The sequence below is a fragment of the Vicia villosa genome, linkage group LG1, assembly GCF_029867415.1.
Source record: "Vicia villosa cultivar HV-30 ecotype Madison, WI linkage group LG1, Vvil1.0, whole genome shotgun sequence".
NCBI lineage: Eukaryota > Viridiplantae > Streptophyta > Magnoliopsida > Fabales > Fabaceae > Vicia > Vicia villosa.
The window spans coordinates 169257257-169273646 of record NC_081180.1 but is presented as its reverse complement, the minus strand read 5'-3'; the positions used below and the strand labels follow the sequence as shown (position 1 = coordinate 169273646).

Genomic DNA, 16390 nt, shown 5'->3' with positions numbered 1-16390 from the left:
AAGTTGCATTTAAGCCATAATAACTTACTCCTGGAGTAAATATAACCCTCCTCTCTCTCTCTCTCTCTATATATATATATATATATATATATATATATATATATATATATATATATATATATATATTTTCAATAAGCAATTATATTAAGAAATCGCACTAGGGGTGCAACCCTTACAACAAGACTACAAGGATTTAAAGCATCCCATCGGTAACACGTACCAATCAAAAAAGCTAGAGGAAGAAAGAAAACGGTTCCTTGCTAGCCAACCAACTCCAAGAAAAGAACATGACATTATAAGACATGACATCAAAACTATAAGGGACTTGCTCGAAAATGATAGCATTACGCATAAGCCATAGACTCCAAGTTGCTGCAATCCAAATAGTATTAATCTCCATCCTTTCATTATGTGACTTCACCTTGTTTTGCTTAGTTCCAAAATCCATAAACTCCTCCAAGGAGAAAGAAAGCTCATCCCCCAACTACAAGAGAATCCTACTCCACATCATCATGGATACATGACAGAGAAAAAACAGATGAGACAATGTCTCCGGATGATTCCAACAAAATTCACAAAGCGGATTAGAGGAGATATTAAAAACTCCTCTTGATAACAACAGGTCTTTCGATGGAAGTCTAGCGGTGAATAACCTCCTAGAGAAAATCTGAATCTTTGGTGGAATCGACAGTTTCAACATAACACTCAGCAACCCTACTGTTGGAGGCAGTCAGGCGCTTTTCTTAGCCTTAGAAACCATTGCTGAAATGCTCACCACAGAGAAGACTCTGCTGCTGTTCGGAGATCACAGAAAAGAATCAGCAGCGCTGCTGGCAGTGGCATTGGTGGGGCTGACCGCTACCAGCAAGGAACCAAGTTGCTCCCATTGACCCCTGATAACAGTGCTGGATAGGATGTAAGGGGCTGCATCGGCAGTCCCCATAAAACTATTACTCTGCCAGCAAACAGTACCATTAATCCAAGAAAAAGCTTCAAAAATAAAACACAGTTTGTTAGATGAAATATCAAATAAATCCGGGAATCTCAAGCGGAAAGATTGATCTCCACACCATAAACTCGACCAAAATAAGATGTGATTTCCTTTGCTAAAATTGCAATGGACATAGCTCATGAATCCTTCCTCATTATAATCCACATTTACATCATTTAAAATAACGTCCCTCCACCAAGCGGAATCTTTCGCATTGAGAGCTTTCCCATAAGGCACCTGCACCTTGAGTTTCGGATCTTTGTATCTCACCTCCAAGAACCTACTCCATATAGCCTTGTCTTCCGTTAAAATTCTCCATTTCCACTTAAGAAGAAGCGCCTTATTTATTTCGCCCACGTCTCTAATTCCCAATCCACCCTTCTCTTTTGGTTTGCATACGGTATCCCAATTAGCCCAATGGATACATCTCCTATTCAAGTTACCGCACCATAAGAAATTGCTAATGAGACTTCTTATTTCCTTAATGACCATAGCCAGCGCTTTATAAAAAGAAAGCGTAAAGGAAGGAATCGCATTAAGCACCGCGTTGATGAGTGTCACTCTACCTCCTATGGAGATATTTCTACCCTTCCACGTAGAAAGTCTACTTTTGATGTTGTTGAGAACCTTCAACCAAACTTTCCTCCTTCTAGGATTCGTGTCCAGCACAATCCCCAAAAACGAGAACGGGACTATTCCTCTTTTGCAACCAAGAAAAATTGTGGCGGAATTCATAAACCACACTCCCACATTGACACCGAAGACATTGCTTTTGAAAAAATTAATCCTCAAACCCGAAACAATCTCGAACCCTCTTAACAACACTTTCAAACTCCAAAGATTTTCTCTACAAGGTTCTCCAAGAATGATGGTGTCATCTGCGAATTGCAAAATATCTAGACTCTCCTCTTCGCCATACTTGAACGGTTTGAAATCTCCCAAAGCCACCGATTTTCTCACTAAAGCAGTTAATCCTTCCATAGCAAGAACGAAAAGGAACGGAGATAAAGGGTCCCCTTTCCGCAACCCCTTATGGACCATAAAATCTTTCGTTGGGCTACCGTTCACCAAAATTGACATGTGACTCTTGAAAACACACTCATCCATCCACATATTCCATTTCTCACCGAACCCCATATTCTTCAAAACATACTTAAGGTAATCCCAAGAAACCGAGTCGTATGCCTTTTCAAAGTCGACCTTAAGCAAAAAAACAACTCTTCTTAAATCTTTTGGACCAATCAAGATTTTCATTGATAAACAAAACCCCGTCCATCATATTCCTTCCCGGGACAAAGGCAGTTTGATTAGGAGACACCAAACTACCGATTACCTTCTTAATTCTAGCGGCCAACACTTTTGCAATAATTTTGTAAAGGCTCCCCACCAAGCAAATGGGTCGAAATTCATTCAAATCTTGGGGGTTTTTTGTCTTCGGGATTAACGCTATAAAGGAGGACTTGATAGACTTCACAAGCTTTCCTTTGAAGTGAAAATCCGAGAACATCCTCATGATATCATCCTTTAAAAGACTCCAAAAAGACTTGAAAAATTCTAACGTGTAACCATCCGGTCCCGGACTTTTGTTGCCGTCACAAGACCAAATAGCTTCCTTCACTTCCACCTCAGTAAACGGGCAATGCAGCTCCAATCTATCCGGTTCAGACAACAAAGGCAAATCTAACTCCTTAGGTTCCGGTCTACATCTCTCCTTCTCTTTAAAGAAATCATTAAAGTGCTCAAAAATAAAATCTTTGACTTCTGCCACCTCCTCCAATCTACCCCTTTTGGACTCGAGAGAACACAAGGATTTGCTACCCTTCCTACTTCGAAAGGAGTTGTGGAAAAAACGAGAATTGCGATCTCCTTCGGAAAGCCAAGATTGCCTAGACTTTAAGCGGAATAAACCTTCTTTCTTGTTAAGGCTTACCCAAAAATCTTCCACCGCCTTCACCCTATTTATTGATTAGTTGTAATATAACGGTTGCCTTGTGATATAAAAAGACCGTCAAATTCAATAAGTGAATGTGAAGTAAACCACAATAGTGCTTCAAATGATACATGAATTGTTTATGACACAATTATATTTTGACAATGGACACATAGATGATGTATGTCATTTTTACATTTTTGATATTATGAATATAGTTTGATATATTTTTAACGGAAGACATTGTTATGTAATTTTAAAGAAGTTAAACAATTACAAAGAATTTTATATACATCTCTTAATATATTGCATCAATAATATACATTTAAGATTTCGTTAAAAAATCAATAAAAGATAAAGAAAATTTTAAAAAAATTTAAAAGCAATTTTAAAGTTATTTTAGAGGGTTTTTGTTGTCCTCTTTGAAAAACTCTAAGTAATTTATCCAAAAATATTAAAAATTAGTCACATATAACTTACAATAATAAAAGATTTTTATTATTCATAATGTAACTTTAAAAACAACTTAAATAAAATATTGTTTAGGTTACCTTAGGAAGTACTTGATAAAAATACAGAACAAGAAAATATTGTAACAACATCATTATTGTGCCACAAATTATTAATATGTGGTTATTTCTTGGCTTCAATTTTAGCCATATAGTTGTATTTCTCTTCCATTCAGGAGCTGAACAGGTCTAGCATTCATCTCTGCATGCTGCCCATAGAGTGGTCCAAAGGTAAGTAATATTTAAAGATGTATACAAAAAATAAATAGTTTTCTAATTTTCTTACCAAAATGAAATTGTTCAATTATTGAATTTACTTAATTAGTGTAACAAAACAAATTAGAATTCTTACATCTGGAACAGCGTCTTCCAGTATCTCCAATTGCTCTTTAGACACACTTCTAATCTGATGATAATGAAAATTTATAAGTTCAGTGAATTAAATAGCATGTACTGTGTTCATAACAATTTAATATTTCTTAGTAAATTATTGTTTATATATATTTAAATATTTGTACCTCTTTATTAATAGTCCAAAGGACATCTTCATCACAAGGAGGGACAGTGAGGGAACCCATGTATCTATAATACTTTTGGCCATCAAATTTGATTTCTGAAGGATCAATCACCCCAACACTTCTTTCTGCTCCAGTATGCTCAATGGTTTCTATATAATTTGACAACTGAAACCAAATATATTGTTATTCAAATAAATAAATAAGTAAAATGATAAATCAAACTATTAAAATTAAATCTCCTAACTAAAAATGGTGTATAAATATTCTTATTAAGGAATAAGTAGGTGAATGAATGTTCTAATTAACCATTCATGCATCTTAAATTTTTATTTATTTTTTATTGTTTGGTTTATCACCACCGGTTTAGTCCAGTTTGGGAGTCAGTTCTGGCATAAGTGTAGTTCTCCTTACCAAGTCTAGCGCCAATCACCACTAGACCAACTAACGATTGGTTATTTTATTTTTTATTTTTCTAATAAGGATACTGGTACAATAAATAATTTTGAATTAAATATGTTTAAAATTTTTTTACAGTTAGGCACTTTCCGTCTCTCTAAAATTTTTTGCTAAAGAATCACCTTTCTAAAGTTAGAAATTTTAACTTTTGGTCTCTCCTGTATCTTAGTGACGGTTTTTAAAGCGACCGAATTAGCAACGGATTTTAGCGACGGTTTACTACTTAACAACTGAATTAACAATAATTTTAGCAGGAGAGACTAAAAGTTAAAATTCCTAACTTTAGAGGGGCCCGATTCTTTAACGAAATTTTTTAAAGGGACGAAAAGTAAAAATATTTAATTTTAAAGGAATTTTAAACATATTTAAACCAATGTAAGTTCTTTAACTCGTAGTATTTGATGTAAATATAATAGTAATGATCTTGTACGTGATATGTTAGACAAAAGGTCTTTTGTTAGTGATTAATAAAATACGTGATCCGAATGACCTAACCCAAAGATAGGTTAGGTCGGGTTATGACTTGGGTGAAATGTAAGAAAAGAGTTGTTTGAAGAGACGATGCTACCCAATGTCAATACTACTCACATTCATTAGTATTCCAAAGAGAAAGGTTGTTGGCAAGGCCAAACCTATATCAGCCATTCCTACTACTGATGTCCCCCTTCGGACTTTGGTGGATCGAAGATGTAATTAAAAAAGAAATAAAAGAAATACCCAAGGGAGGGAGACTTAGGAGAGGAGACCTTATTGTTCTTTCAAAAGATCTTTTCGATGATACTGCTAGTAGGTCATACTTCTCCATATTATTTGAATAAAAAGTTTAATAGTATCGACTTCTCCAATAAACACCTTAATTTTTCTGTGGAAATTCAAGCAACACCATATATGGGTTTCGAAAATATGGGCCAAAAGATGGAGGTCTATATGCTATGAAGTACGTTATTGAGGAAGATGGTAATTGATGAATTTTCCTTAGTGCAAAAAGGGGGAATAAGGCGTGAATTTGAAGAGTGAGAAATGGTTAGCAAGTCTTGAGATGCACAAAGTTGATCTAGTGAAAGAGAATTTGAAATATATAGAAACTAAGGGTTAAAAAACTCATACCTCCTTAAGGAAGTAGGAAGGGAGAAAAATGAGAACGAAGGGATAATCAAAGATCCAAAGGAATAAAAAAAAGTTGAACAAGGCGGTCGAATCATCATCCACAACCATAAACAAATAGGAGGCAAAGTTGGAGGAAGTGGAAAATGGAAGCAAGGATTTGACAAGGCCAAATGATATATTGAATTCCTATACCAAAAACTTGCTTTAAGAGAGATTGTGATTTTCAATTCGGTGATGGATGGAAAGTTCGTGAAGGAGATAAATTCGCCTAACCAGAGCAGTTGAAGAATCACCCTATATGTTTCACCTCTTTCTATGATTTCCTGCTTCATTTTGTCATGTAATATTTTGGTTTAGTAATTAAGGTATGTAATGTTTTATATATGTGTATAATGCATCTTTTGCAGAGTGGTATTTAATAAAATTATGCCATCTTATCACAATTTGCATTACCTTAAGTATAGTTAATTCTTGTTGTTGAACGTAGATTTGCAAGTGCTATGCTTTTTACAAGGACATCAATTTTTTATGATGACAACTAATTTCTTATGATAAGCCAACATGAACGGTTAAGTGGATAAAGATGCAAACCTAATTCTTACAGTTTGATAGACTTGACTATTCAATAAAGGAAATCAAATTGAATGTAACCTAAAGTTTCATCTCAAACTACTCAAGAAAGTATCCACAAAAGAGAAAGCATCTCGAAAAGTCTTGAAGTGTTGTGGTACCTCCTAATTCAGATATCATAAAATTGATATAATTTATAAATTATGAATAGTAATAATGATAATTATACAGTTGATATTTTTTTTCTAATTTCAATTATAAATTAAAAAAAAATCATAAAAATTTAATTATTTTTTGATAAATTTCATATTAATAATTACTAAAATTATAACTAATAAAATATAATTATATTTATATAAAAAATAAATATATTAATAATTATTCAACAAAAATTTAAAATAAAAGAGATTAAGTAAAAATAATATTATTTACTACTTTATTCTTATTTTAATATAAATTTTGAATTACATTAATTTTTCAAATATTTTTTTGGCTTAATTCATCATTTAGTCCCTTAACTTAATTTAAGGTTTCACTTTTGTCCCATATATAATAAACGTTACATTTTAATCCCTCAAAAACTATTCTGTTAAACAATTTAGTCCATTCTATTAACTTTTAACTTTAAATATCTTAGGTGAGACAAAAAATTTGAATGACCACCATATACTCTATTATTTTCTTTGATTTTGATCGTTCGATCTTTTTAACAAATATCACACGGTTGAAAAATGATAGTCTACTAAAAGTTACAATAAATTATCAACATATAATATTTTTGATATAACTTCATCTTCTTCATCATCTTCATCACCACATTCATCAATATTCATCTCAGATCCAGAAAAATTAAAATGAAACCCAGAAAAATTAAACTCATATTCCATCAAACAATTACATATAATATTTTTAGAGACAAATTCAATTAAATTAAATTTGTCACAAATAAAAATAAACTAAAACACTACATACTAGTAAATATATGAAACCCTTTTCCTTTTCTTAAATAATAGAGTTACTGAATCACGTTCAGATTTATATAATTAAAGAGTCCACTTTACTATGAAATGGGTAAGATAGTAGAATGAGTATTTTTTTTTGTCTTTTCTTCTGGTCTAATAAATCAAATTTTAGGTTGTTGTTTTTTTTATAAAAATTTCCAGTTAGAGATGAAAGTGAAATTGGAATTTCTACACCACTCATTTTCTTTCTTTTATTCTCTCAATCTACAATCTTTGACCTTCTTCTTCACCATCCTATTCCTTGCTACACACTAAAAAAAACTTCATGGAAATTTCTCAAATGGGTTTTCTCTTCTTTTGTTCTATTCATTAAGAGATTTACTTAGTATAGTCTTTGATGAAAGGTACTCGCTTTTGTTTGGTGACAATAACATCTTTGTTCATAAAGATGGCAAATCAATTTATCTTTCACTTGATGAAATGTTTGAAAATCTTTATTGGGTTGTCTAATTTTTTGTTGTTATGGTGATTTTGTGGATAAAGTATCAATTTTTTTTTTTCCATTTTTGGGTTGTGTTTGCAGATTCTAGATTTGTGTCTCATGGTCTTTACTTTTATGGATTTTTCAGTGCTTCCATTGATTTTAAGTGCTTCTATTGAGGATAGAAGACAAATTCATGGTCTTGTTGTAGATGGGATGAGAGGATAAAAATTCATCGAATTTTGTGAAATTTTTAATTTAAATTTTTTTGGGTTTTTATGAAGATGCATGAAGATGATGATGAAGATGCTGAAAGAGAAGATGGAAGAAGATGAAGATATGTAAATAAAATTAGATGTTGATGATTTACTTTTAGATTTAGTAAACCTGTGAAATCAGACCGTTTGATTTTTATTAAGAAGATCTAATGGTTAATTTTTTTATTAAAAAAAGGTGTATGGTGGGCATCCAACAATATTGTATCACATAAGACATTTATAGTTTAAAATTAACGGAATGGATTAAGTTGCTTAACAGAATAGTTTTTGAGGAACTAAAACGTAACGTTTATTGAATAAGGGACGAAAGTGAAATCTTAAATTAATTTAAGGGATTGCGGGACTAATTAAGCCTATTTTTTTATATATCATAAGAAATATAGTAAATAAAGTGTTAATTTAAATATTTATTAGGCTAATATTATTATTATATCTTGATTATAATAATATATATTTAATAATATATTTTAATTAATAGAATTAATTATGAGAAAATGGGTCATGCACTGACAGTGTAAAATATTTTTACACTGTCAATCAATCACCACCATGCATCCAATTAAAACATTCTTTTATTTAAAAAAAACTTTAATGACATGACACATTCATGACTCCCTATTGGATGACCGTGTAAAATAGCTTTACACTGTCAGTGCACTACCTTTTAACTCATTAATTATACTATTAATTGTATTGATTCACTTTAATTTTAATTTTTTAATAATTATTAAATTTTTTTTATATGCATATCAGAAACATTCCAAGACCAAAAATTGAAATATTTCGGATATGCATCTCCGAAGACACCCTAAAAAGGTGATTTCGAAAATGCATCTCCGAAAACACTTTTTTTTGTGTTTTTGAAAGTGCACTTCCGAAATCAACTTATTTCAAAAAAAAAATGATTTTGAAAATGCATTTTCAAAAATATATAGACATTTTAGTATTTTCGCCTAGGTGATAAGAAAGTTAGGGATTCCTAAAGAAATTTCCTTTTATCATATACCTTGGTGAGAAGAGGATCAGGTCCACCAATTTTATGGAGAAGCCCAACAACAGCTATTTTGCTCTTCCCACATATTTTTAGGCTTTCATGAACCATGTGTAGCTCCATATCAAACCTAATATTTCATTCCAAAATAATGAAAAATATAATTATTACAAAATTGATATTTTTGATTTATCAATATATTTGTCAAAATTAATTATGAATGCGATGCAAGACCAACCTTTGGCCATTAATGGTGTGTTCAGAAGGTGAGTGCCAGTGGATTTGACGTAGAAAGAATTCTGTCCCATTGATATTTATTGATCCTGCATCTCCTTTCCATCTCAACTGCCATCATTTAATAACAGAATACAAAAATTTATGTAACCAAAAAAAAAAAATACTAAAATTAAAGCTACCAACCAGAAAATCGGTGTAGTACAGAAAATTGTTGTAGTACAGAAAATTGGTGTAGTATTAATTTATCGACAACCTCATTATACTATGATGTTTGACTAAATATACTCCGGTTGTTTTACTATCCCTTTTTGCACAAATATCTGATATTTACTATTATTCGACATCATAAATTTTAATATGAATAGAATTATAGTTTAACTGAGATTATACAGAAATAAAATATTCAACATAATTATAAATAAAATAATTAAAAATGTTTGCTGTCAAAAAAAAATGTTTGTATCATATTCCACTATAATCTAATAAATTATAAAAATATAACTAGAAGTAAGTGTTAGCTATAAGATTTTAATTTCTATAAGATTTTAATTTGTTAGCTTTTAGCTTGTGATTTTTTCTTCATTTGTATTTTTATTATTTTCATAAAATATTATTACCTTTATTAATTAAAATGATTATTTATGTCATTTTATATCTATCAACTAATGAAACAACTAATTTACTAAACACTCATGTTAGCTTATCAGCTATCAGTCACCAGCTATAAGCTACCAGCTATCAGCTATCAGAATCTAAGTGATGCAGTTTTATGTTTAACTTAATGAGATTTGTTAAAATATTTCTATTTTTAAATTATACATTAATCTTTTACAGAATAACATTTACCAACATTACTTTTTAATGAAAATCAAATCTTAGATAGATGTCACTTATATTTACGATTTTTTTTTTTGCTGTTATAAATTTTTTCGTTGATATATAAAATTTTTTAAGAAAAATTGATGTTTGTTTTAAATTTAAAGGATATAATAATACAATTTTAATAGACCTTAAGTGAAATGAGTTTAATTTTTGCTTAACTTGATTTACTAAAATAACTAATTTTATTCACAAGTTTCTTTTTATTGTTGTATGACTTGATTTACCTGAAGTGAAATTTAACTAAGTTTTTTTACTGTTAAATTATTATTAAATAGGACCTCATAAATCTTTGCCACTATTAAAATAGAATTAAATAAAATCTCTAATTATTTTATCATGATTAAACCATGACTAAACCTACACAAGACCTCCAAAAAATTATGACAACCCTATTATATGAAATAGATTTACACTTATTTATGGTTGAAAAAAACTTATTGAACATAAAAAGTAATTTGGCCATTAATATTCATTCAACCATGCTTGGTGACATCACAATGATTCCATATGTGTTAACATGACCATACACTTTCACATGATTATATGTGTTTACATGCATATAATTGTACATATGAGATGAATGAATTTCTAGTTTGATTAATTACCTGAATATCATGACCCCGGTTTCTTATAATAGCATTTTGAGGCTTATAGTTTTTCTTTAGTTCTCCCAACTTTGGCACTACCTTCACTATCTTACTTGACAAATCAATAGGAGATTGCATTATCCCATTTTTACATGTTGCCCATTCTTTCTTCAGTTCACCCCAATGTGAAGGACCCTTTTTGCTCCCTTTTAGGTAATCAAATTCACTCTCATCCTCTACACAACAAATATGTATTAAAATCATACAACATAATATGAAATATATTTAATGATGAGGGAATAAACATTTGATTTTGCTTACCAACTTCATCTGCTATGGTCCATGTTGTGGAAAGGAATAGAATAGTTACTAGTATTAGAAGATTTGGAAGCAGGTTTATCCATATTTTTTGGTGTTTCATTTTGATTTCAGGCAAAAGAGATGCTAGATTTGGACTTGGAAATTTGAATGAATAATGGAAAGCATAAATACATAAAGATATTTTATAGAAAGAAGCAAGTTTGGTCCAACCTATTTGGAGGTGTAGGGTAAAGTTTTATATAAGGCATTCATAATTATAATAATATTATGTTATTTGAAATATATTATTTTTGATAAACTTTAAATAAAATATAAAATAAAATATAAAATACAATTCAAAAACAAAATAATTATTTAATATTATTTTTTAAATTTAATTTAATTTTTATTTTCTAAAATTTATTTGAGAATAATAATAATAATAATAATAATAATAATAATAATATATCAATTATAATTTATAGCAAAAGTTACATACAAGAAAAATGTGTGTTATTTTTTGTTTGATAAGTCGATTTTGTTAAATGAGTATAAGAGGTATATTAGAATAAAGTATAATAAATCTATTTTCTTGTAAAGTAACCTACAAGAGTAGGAAAGAGAGAAGCAAGAAGAGTTAACACAATGAAATTGGTTATAAACTGTTATTCTTTACTTTCTCTTTTAAAAAAGATTACAAGTATTACATAATAACAAATAACCACTCTCACCCTAATTAGGATTTGCAGTATGCAATGATGCGAAACTAGTATTCTATTTTTGATAAAACTAACACACTAAACTAATAGGCTTTTACACACAGACCCGTTACACAAGCCAACTTAGGGAACAAGCTTACTTAAACAATTTGGCATAATAAACAGGCCCAATTCGACATGGTAACAATCATAGCATACTTCGACTACAACATGTGAACAAACTTCAACGACATGCTAATTTCATGTCGAATTGTCAAACCAAGAAGCTACCCTTCGACCCCACTAGAGTTTGATCCAATATCTCACAAATCTCCACCTTGAAATAAACTCTATAACATCCAGAAAACAAACTAACTTTCTTCATGCAGCTTTATATCAGCTGAATACAGTGGATAAACCTGATACCTGACAATGTCTTGGTGATCATATCAGCAGCATTGTGATATGTCAACATCTTCAGCACTTGGACATACCCTTCGATTACTGCTTTACTATCTTCACCAAAGGCTCCACCATAAATTAGGACTCTGTTCAGAGACCCATTTATGTACCTTATAATTCACTTCAATGCTTGCTAAGGAGTCTTTCCAGCACTACAAAAAAAACATTAAATAACGGGGGTTACTTTTTAAGTTTGCGGAGATTTTTAACCCCCTCTAAATAATTTGCGGAAGTTTTAATAAACTCCACAGTTACGGGTGCCGCAGTATATTTGCGGGGGTTTTTAAGGAACGCTGGTATTTTTGAAGGGGGTAATTTTCGGCGGTTTTGAACCTCCGTTATTTGAATAATATTTTGCAGCAGTTTATAACCCCTTTTAATATTTGTCATTAATAATTACTTAACAATGGTTTAAAATCTCATCCGATTGTTTTCTAATTTTTTGTTGAGAACAATTTTTTTTATTTTGTAATTTTTTTTAAATATTTATAAAAAAAAATGTAATAAAACTCAGAATAAAAATAAAACTCAAAGCTCATATTAACATATTGTACTTCAAATGCTACAATAAAACACTACAACGAGGAAGGGCTTTTAAAGCGCTTTTTATAGCCTTTAAAAGCGCTTAAAAGCGCTGTGAAAGGTGGCGCTGGCGTAGCTAACAAAAGCGCTTCTGAAAGCGCTCTGGTAGGCCCCCCTATAAGAGCGCTTTTCTGGAAAAAGCGCTCTTGTAGGCCCCCCTTTAAGAGCGCTTTTCTGGAAAAAGCGCTCTGGTAGGCCCCCCTTTAAGTGCGCTTTTTTCAGAAAAGCGCTGTGATAGGCCCCCCTGTGAGAGTAAAAAATAAAAAAAAACGCAACATACTAAAGCGCTTTTGGAAAAGCGCTCTTATAGGGTGGGCTTTAAGAGCGCTTTTTCTAGAAAAAGCGCTCTGATAGCCCCCCCTATAAGAGCGCTTTTCCAAAAGCGCTTTAGTATGTTGCTTTTTTTTTATTTTTTTTGCTTTTTTATTAATCTTTGGCAGCACTTTTACAAAGAAGCGCTTTAGTAGGTGGGCCTTTAAGAGCGCTTTTCAAAAGCGCTTTCGTTGCTAAATGAGGTATTTTAATGTGCAGCCTGTAATTTAATCCTCCCAGTCGACCTGTAATATTTTCGACCTGTAATATGTTTTCAACCTGTAATATTTTCGACCTGTAATTTATTTTCGATGATATTATTTCAGCCATCAGTAAGACAATATATATATACTAATATAATACCATTATAATATCCAAAATTATATATATACATCATTACAACATCAATAATATTATAGTTCAAATCGACACAAATCCTACATGAAAAAGCGCTTAATATAAAAATGACACAAATCTTCTTTGATTTCTTCCAACTTAAGCTTCGGGTACGCAGCAGCACGGAATTCGTCAAGGTACTACAAAACAAAAACATAATATGAATGATATATTTAGTTAAATGTAACAAATTATATGAAATTATCTTAAGTTATAAATTCATACCGTGAGCGGAATCTCTAATTGATTCGCCTGAAGGATTTCTTTCATATACCTCAAAACAAAGTATCCGCAATCGTAACTGTTTCGCTGTTGCGGACACTACATAGAAAAACAAATAAGATTCTATAGTTGTCTTGTTTTATCAAGTAGCATAAATATATTATAAGCAACATTGTGAAAAATAATGTACCTGCACTTGGATCCAAGTAATGTTGTTAGATTTAGTTCGGGATACCTGTGCGTCCCGTTGACTTCGGAACACTTGTATTGATCTAATTAACAAATATATAAAAGCATATGTTTAGATCAATCCCACAAATAAGTAAATATATAAATATACACGAATATATATTTAGAACGATCCCACTTACAAATCAACGATTTCCTTCATGGTCGGATAATTGGTCCATTCACCATTTACCGAATTCAGATAATACACGACTTCCCTTATAGGGTTGATAGCAAGCAGCAACCAGTGTGCTCTATAAATTAAAACAATAGGTTATATGAAAATTTTGCTATACACAAAAGAAACAGAGATTAGATGAACAAAGAATGAGAAACTAACCCTACTGGTCGGGTATTATACGCCCAAAGATGCAAACTTTCTGTATTGCCGGTGGACATGAAACTATCTACTAAGCGCTGTCTAACTGATTCCGGTTCCGAAGCAATTGCCATTCCGCTGCAGTGGGCGGAAGACACGAAACGGAATCTGTTAGACAACAGAGTCCCGCGCAACACTCTGTCATACAACAACCTTAAATAAAAACATAATAAACATTAGATTATTTTCATTGAAATGTGTAAATAAATTATATTGTGGGACTAATTAAATAATATATCGGATGAGTGAATATTACCGGATGTATGAGTGCATGTTAGTGACGCCTAGTTGATCATGCTTAAAAATCTCCTCCAAGTCATCAATTGTAATAAGTGACTTGAATTCAATACCGAAGACACTTTCATCCATAACGATTTCACGTAAAGCACCATCCTTCAAATCGGACATATCAACCATTGTTGCGAGCGTCGACCGGTACCGAGGCACAAAAGCACCGCCTTTTTTTCCCGCTGGCTTCGGAGGACCAGTGGGTGGTACGGTACGAACTTGCTGCGTCACTTGTTGTGACTCCCGAGCGGATGCCTAAAAATCATATAAGTTAGGTAAAATATAAAATCATGCAGATTTAGATTCAGATTAATTATTAACACTTTAAATGTACCTCTTTTAGTGATGCAACGGACTCCTCCTCCTGTAAAATCCCTTTACCCTTAACTGTGGGTTTTATAGGAGCAGTCTAAAATTAAAATGTAAAAAATAATTAATAAACAGTTTAGAATTGACATTCGAAAACTAAATGATTCATAATCGTTTTCAATATACCTCATCACTAATGGTAATGAGCTCCGAGGGCCATGCAACAAATGATCCTATTGCATCTCGCAGCAATGTCGTCTCTGAGACCATGTCAGGTACCGGTAGCATCGCATCATGATCTACTACAACATCCACCGATACTTTCAGGTGTCCATCCGGGAGCGGTCTATGGTGAAGTAAATCTCCCAAAGTGTTGTGCACTTTTCCCTTGCCAACTAGTCGATAATTCGGTTCCGATAAGTATAGTTGGCAAGATGAAATGCCCTAAACCAATAGTAAATATAAAGTCATTATCATTAATAAAATAGAACAATTTAAAAGGAAAAAAAAATTATAATTACCTCGGGAAATTTCCTTTGATAGTTGATACTAGCCTTATCACTAGTTTCTTTCACCGATGAAGTGTTGCACTTTTCTCTCATATACGCTTCTTTATCTCTTTGCAATTCAGAGACTTGTGCTTGCAATTCCGCCAACTTTTGCAACACTTCTTCATTTGAAGGATTTCTTCTCCTAGGACTCTTGTAAAAAGAGGTTGGAGTCACACCATGACCCTTACCCCTCACCCGACCGGGATACTCAGGAGCATCTAGTGCTTTACTAAGTACGCTCCCCTCACCGGTGGATGCCGATTGCGACAAGGTCTCCTGTAATTCATTTACATTAAAAAATCATTTATATATTAAAAAACATTTGATTTAATTAAAGACACAGTATTATACTTACACATTCAGTAAAAACTCTCTGAACTTCGGGATCGACAGCATGATCCTTGCCCACACGAGCTTCCCTCCACAACACATGTTCAGGAAGTGAGGTTTCCTCACTTTTAGTCTCCTCTAACTATGCATTGACACAAATGATAAAATCGTCAAATAAAACACATTTAGACAATTAATTAAAACGCATTTCTATTTACTTACAATTTTATCCTCCAAGCGTGCATATCCCAAACGCCCTTTTTTGTATGGATATGCGGGTTTGGATGCTCTCGCACTATTCTTGGCACTCCTTTTCCGAAAATCTTCATCTCTTTGCTTTACAAACTCAGCCCAATCTTCTTCACCAATGAAGATCTCATACTTTTTTGGCCGTCCCGGTGCCTCTTCAAGAAAGTTTCCATCTTTATCCTTAAGATAAGTGTTTGTCAAAAAAGCTTTCCACCCTCTATATCTTTTGCCGGCCAAACCAAGTATGTAGCGTCTACGATCATCTGGTATCTCAAAAGTCCTTTGCAAAAAAACATACTCATAGTGTGTTAGTATAAGTAATTTAAACAATTTATCGTCAAGATAATAACAACAATTAACCATATATGATATATACCTGAAGCTCGTCCCAAATCGCTTTTTTTTTCGCATCCAAGTCTTCGCTTTTCAGATTCCATTTAGCTACGGAGACCGGAATATGCATACGAACAAGTGTACCAATATAACTTGTCAACTTTGCAGAATTAGGACCAATTGCTTGTTTATCAGAATTCCATTCCAATCGGTATACTAATCCTTGGTCTCTATGTCGAACGATTCCCTTCA

General features: G+C 32.1%; 1 protein-coding gene and 1 long non-coding RNA gene across 2 annotated transcripts; both read right to left on the bottom strand.

The window, feature by feature from the left end:
* Positions 1-3548: 3548 nt before the first annotated feature.
* On the bottom strand, positions 3549-11035 carry LOC131644631 (carbonic anhydrase Nec1-like). Its single transcript, XM_058915186.1, has 7 exons — positions 10821-11035; positions 10518-10735; positions 9032-9138; positions 8809-8923; positions 3949-4113; positions 3783-3836; positions 3549-3639 (listed from the first exon to the last, which is right to left on the bottom strand). Exons 1-7 carry the CDS (start codon positions 10918-10920, stop codon positions 3574-3576), a joined length of 825 nt encoding a protein of 274 aa, XP_058771169.1. The 5' UTR covers positions 10921-11035; the 3' UTR covers positions 3549-3573.
* Positions 11036-14201: 3166 nt separating this feature from the next.
* On the bottom strand, positions 14202-15442 carry LOC131620181 (uncharacterized). The gene is made up of 4 exons (XR_009288994.1): positions 15197-15442; positions 14701-15119; positions 14335-14621; positions 14202-14231 (listed from the first exon to the last, which is right to left on the bottom strand). It is a non-coding gene; the product is annotated as an uncharacterized LOC131620181 (long non-coding RNA).
* Positions 15443-16390: the final 948 nt, after the last annotated feature.

Bases quoted from the DNA above. Each gene is read 5' to 3' on its own strand.
- LOC131644631 (XM_058915186.1), bottom strand. From the start codon at position 10,920: ATGAAACACCAAAAAATATGGATAAACCTGCTTCCAAATCTTCTAATA. The intron at 9,139-10,517 runs GTAATTAATCAA...AAATGATGGCAG, and splicing joins ACCGGGGTCATGATATTCAG to TTGAGATGGAAAGGAGATGC. The intron at 8,924-9,031 runs GTTGGTCTTGCA...ATGAAATATTAG, and splicing joins CACACCATTAATGGCCAAAG to GTTTGATATGGAGCTACACA.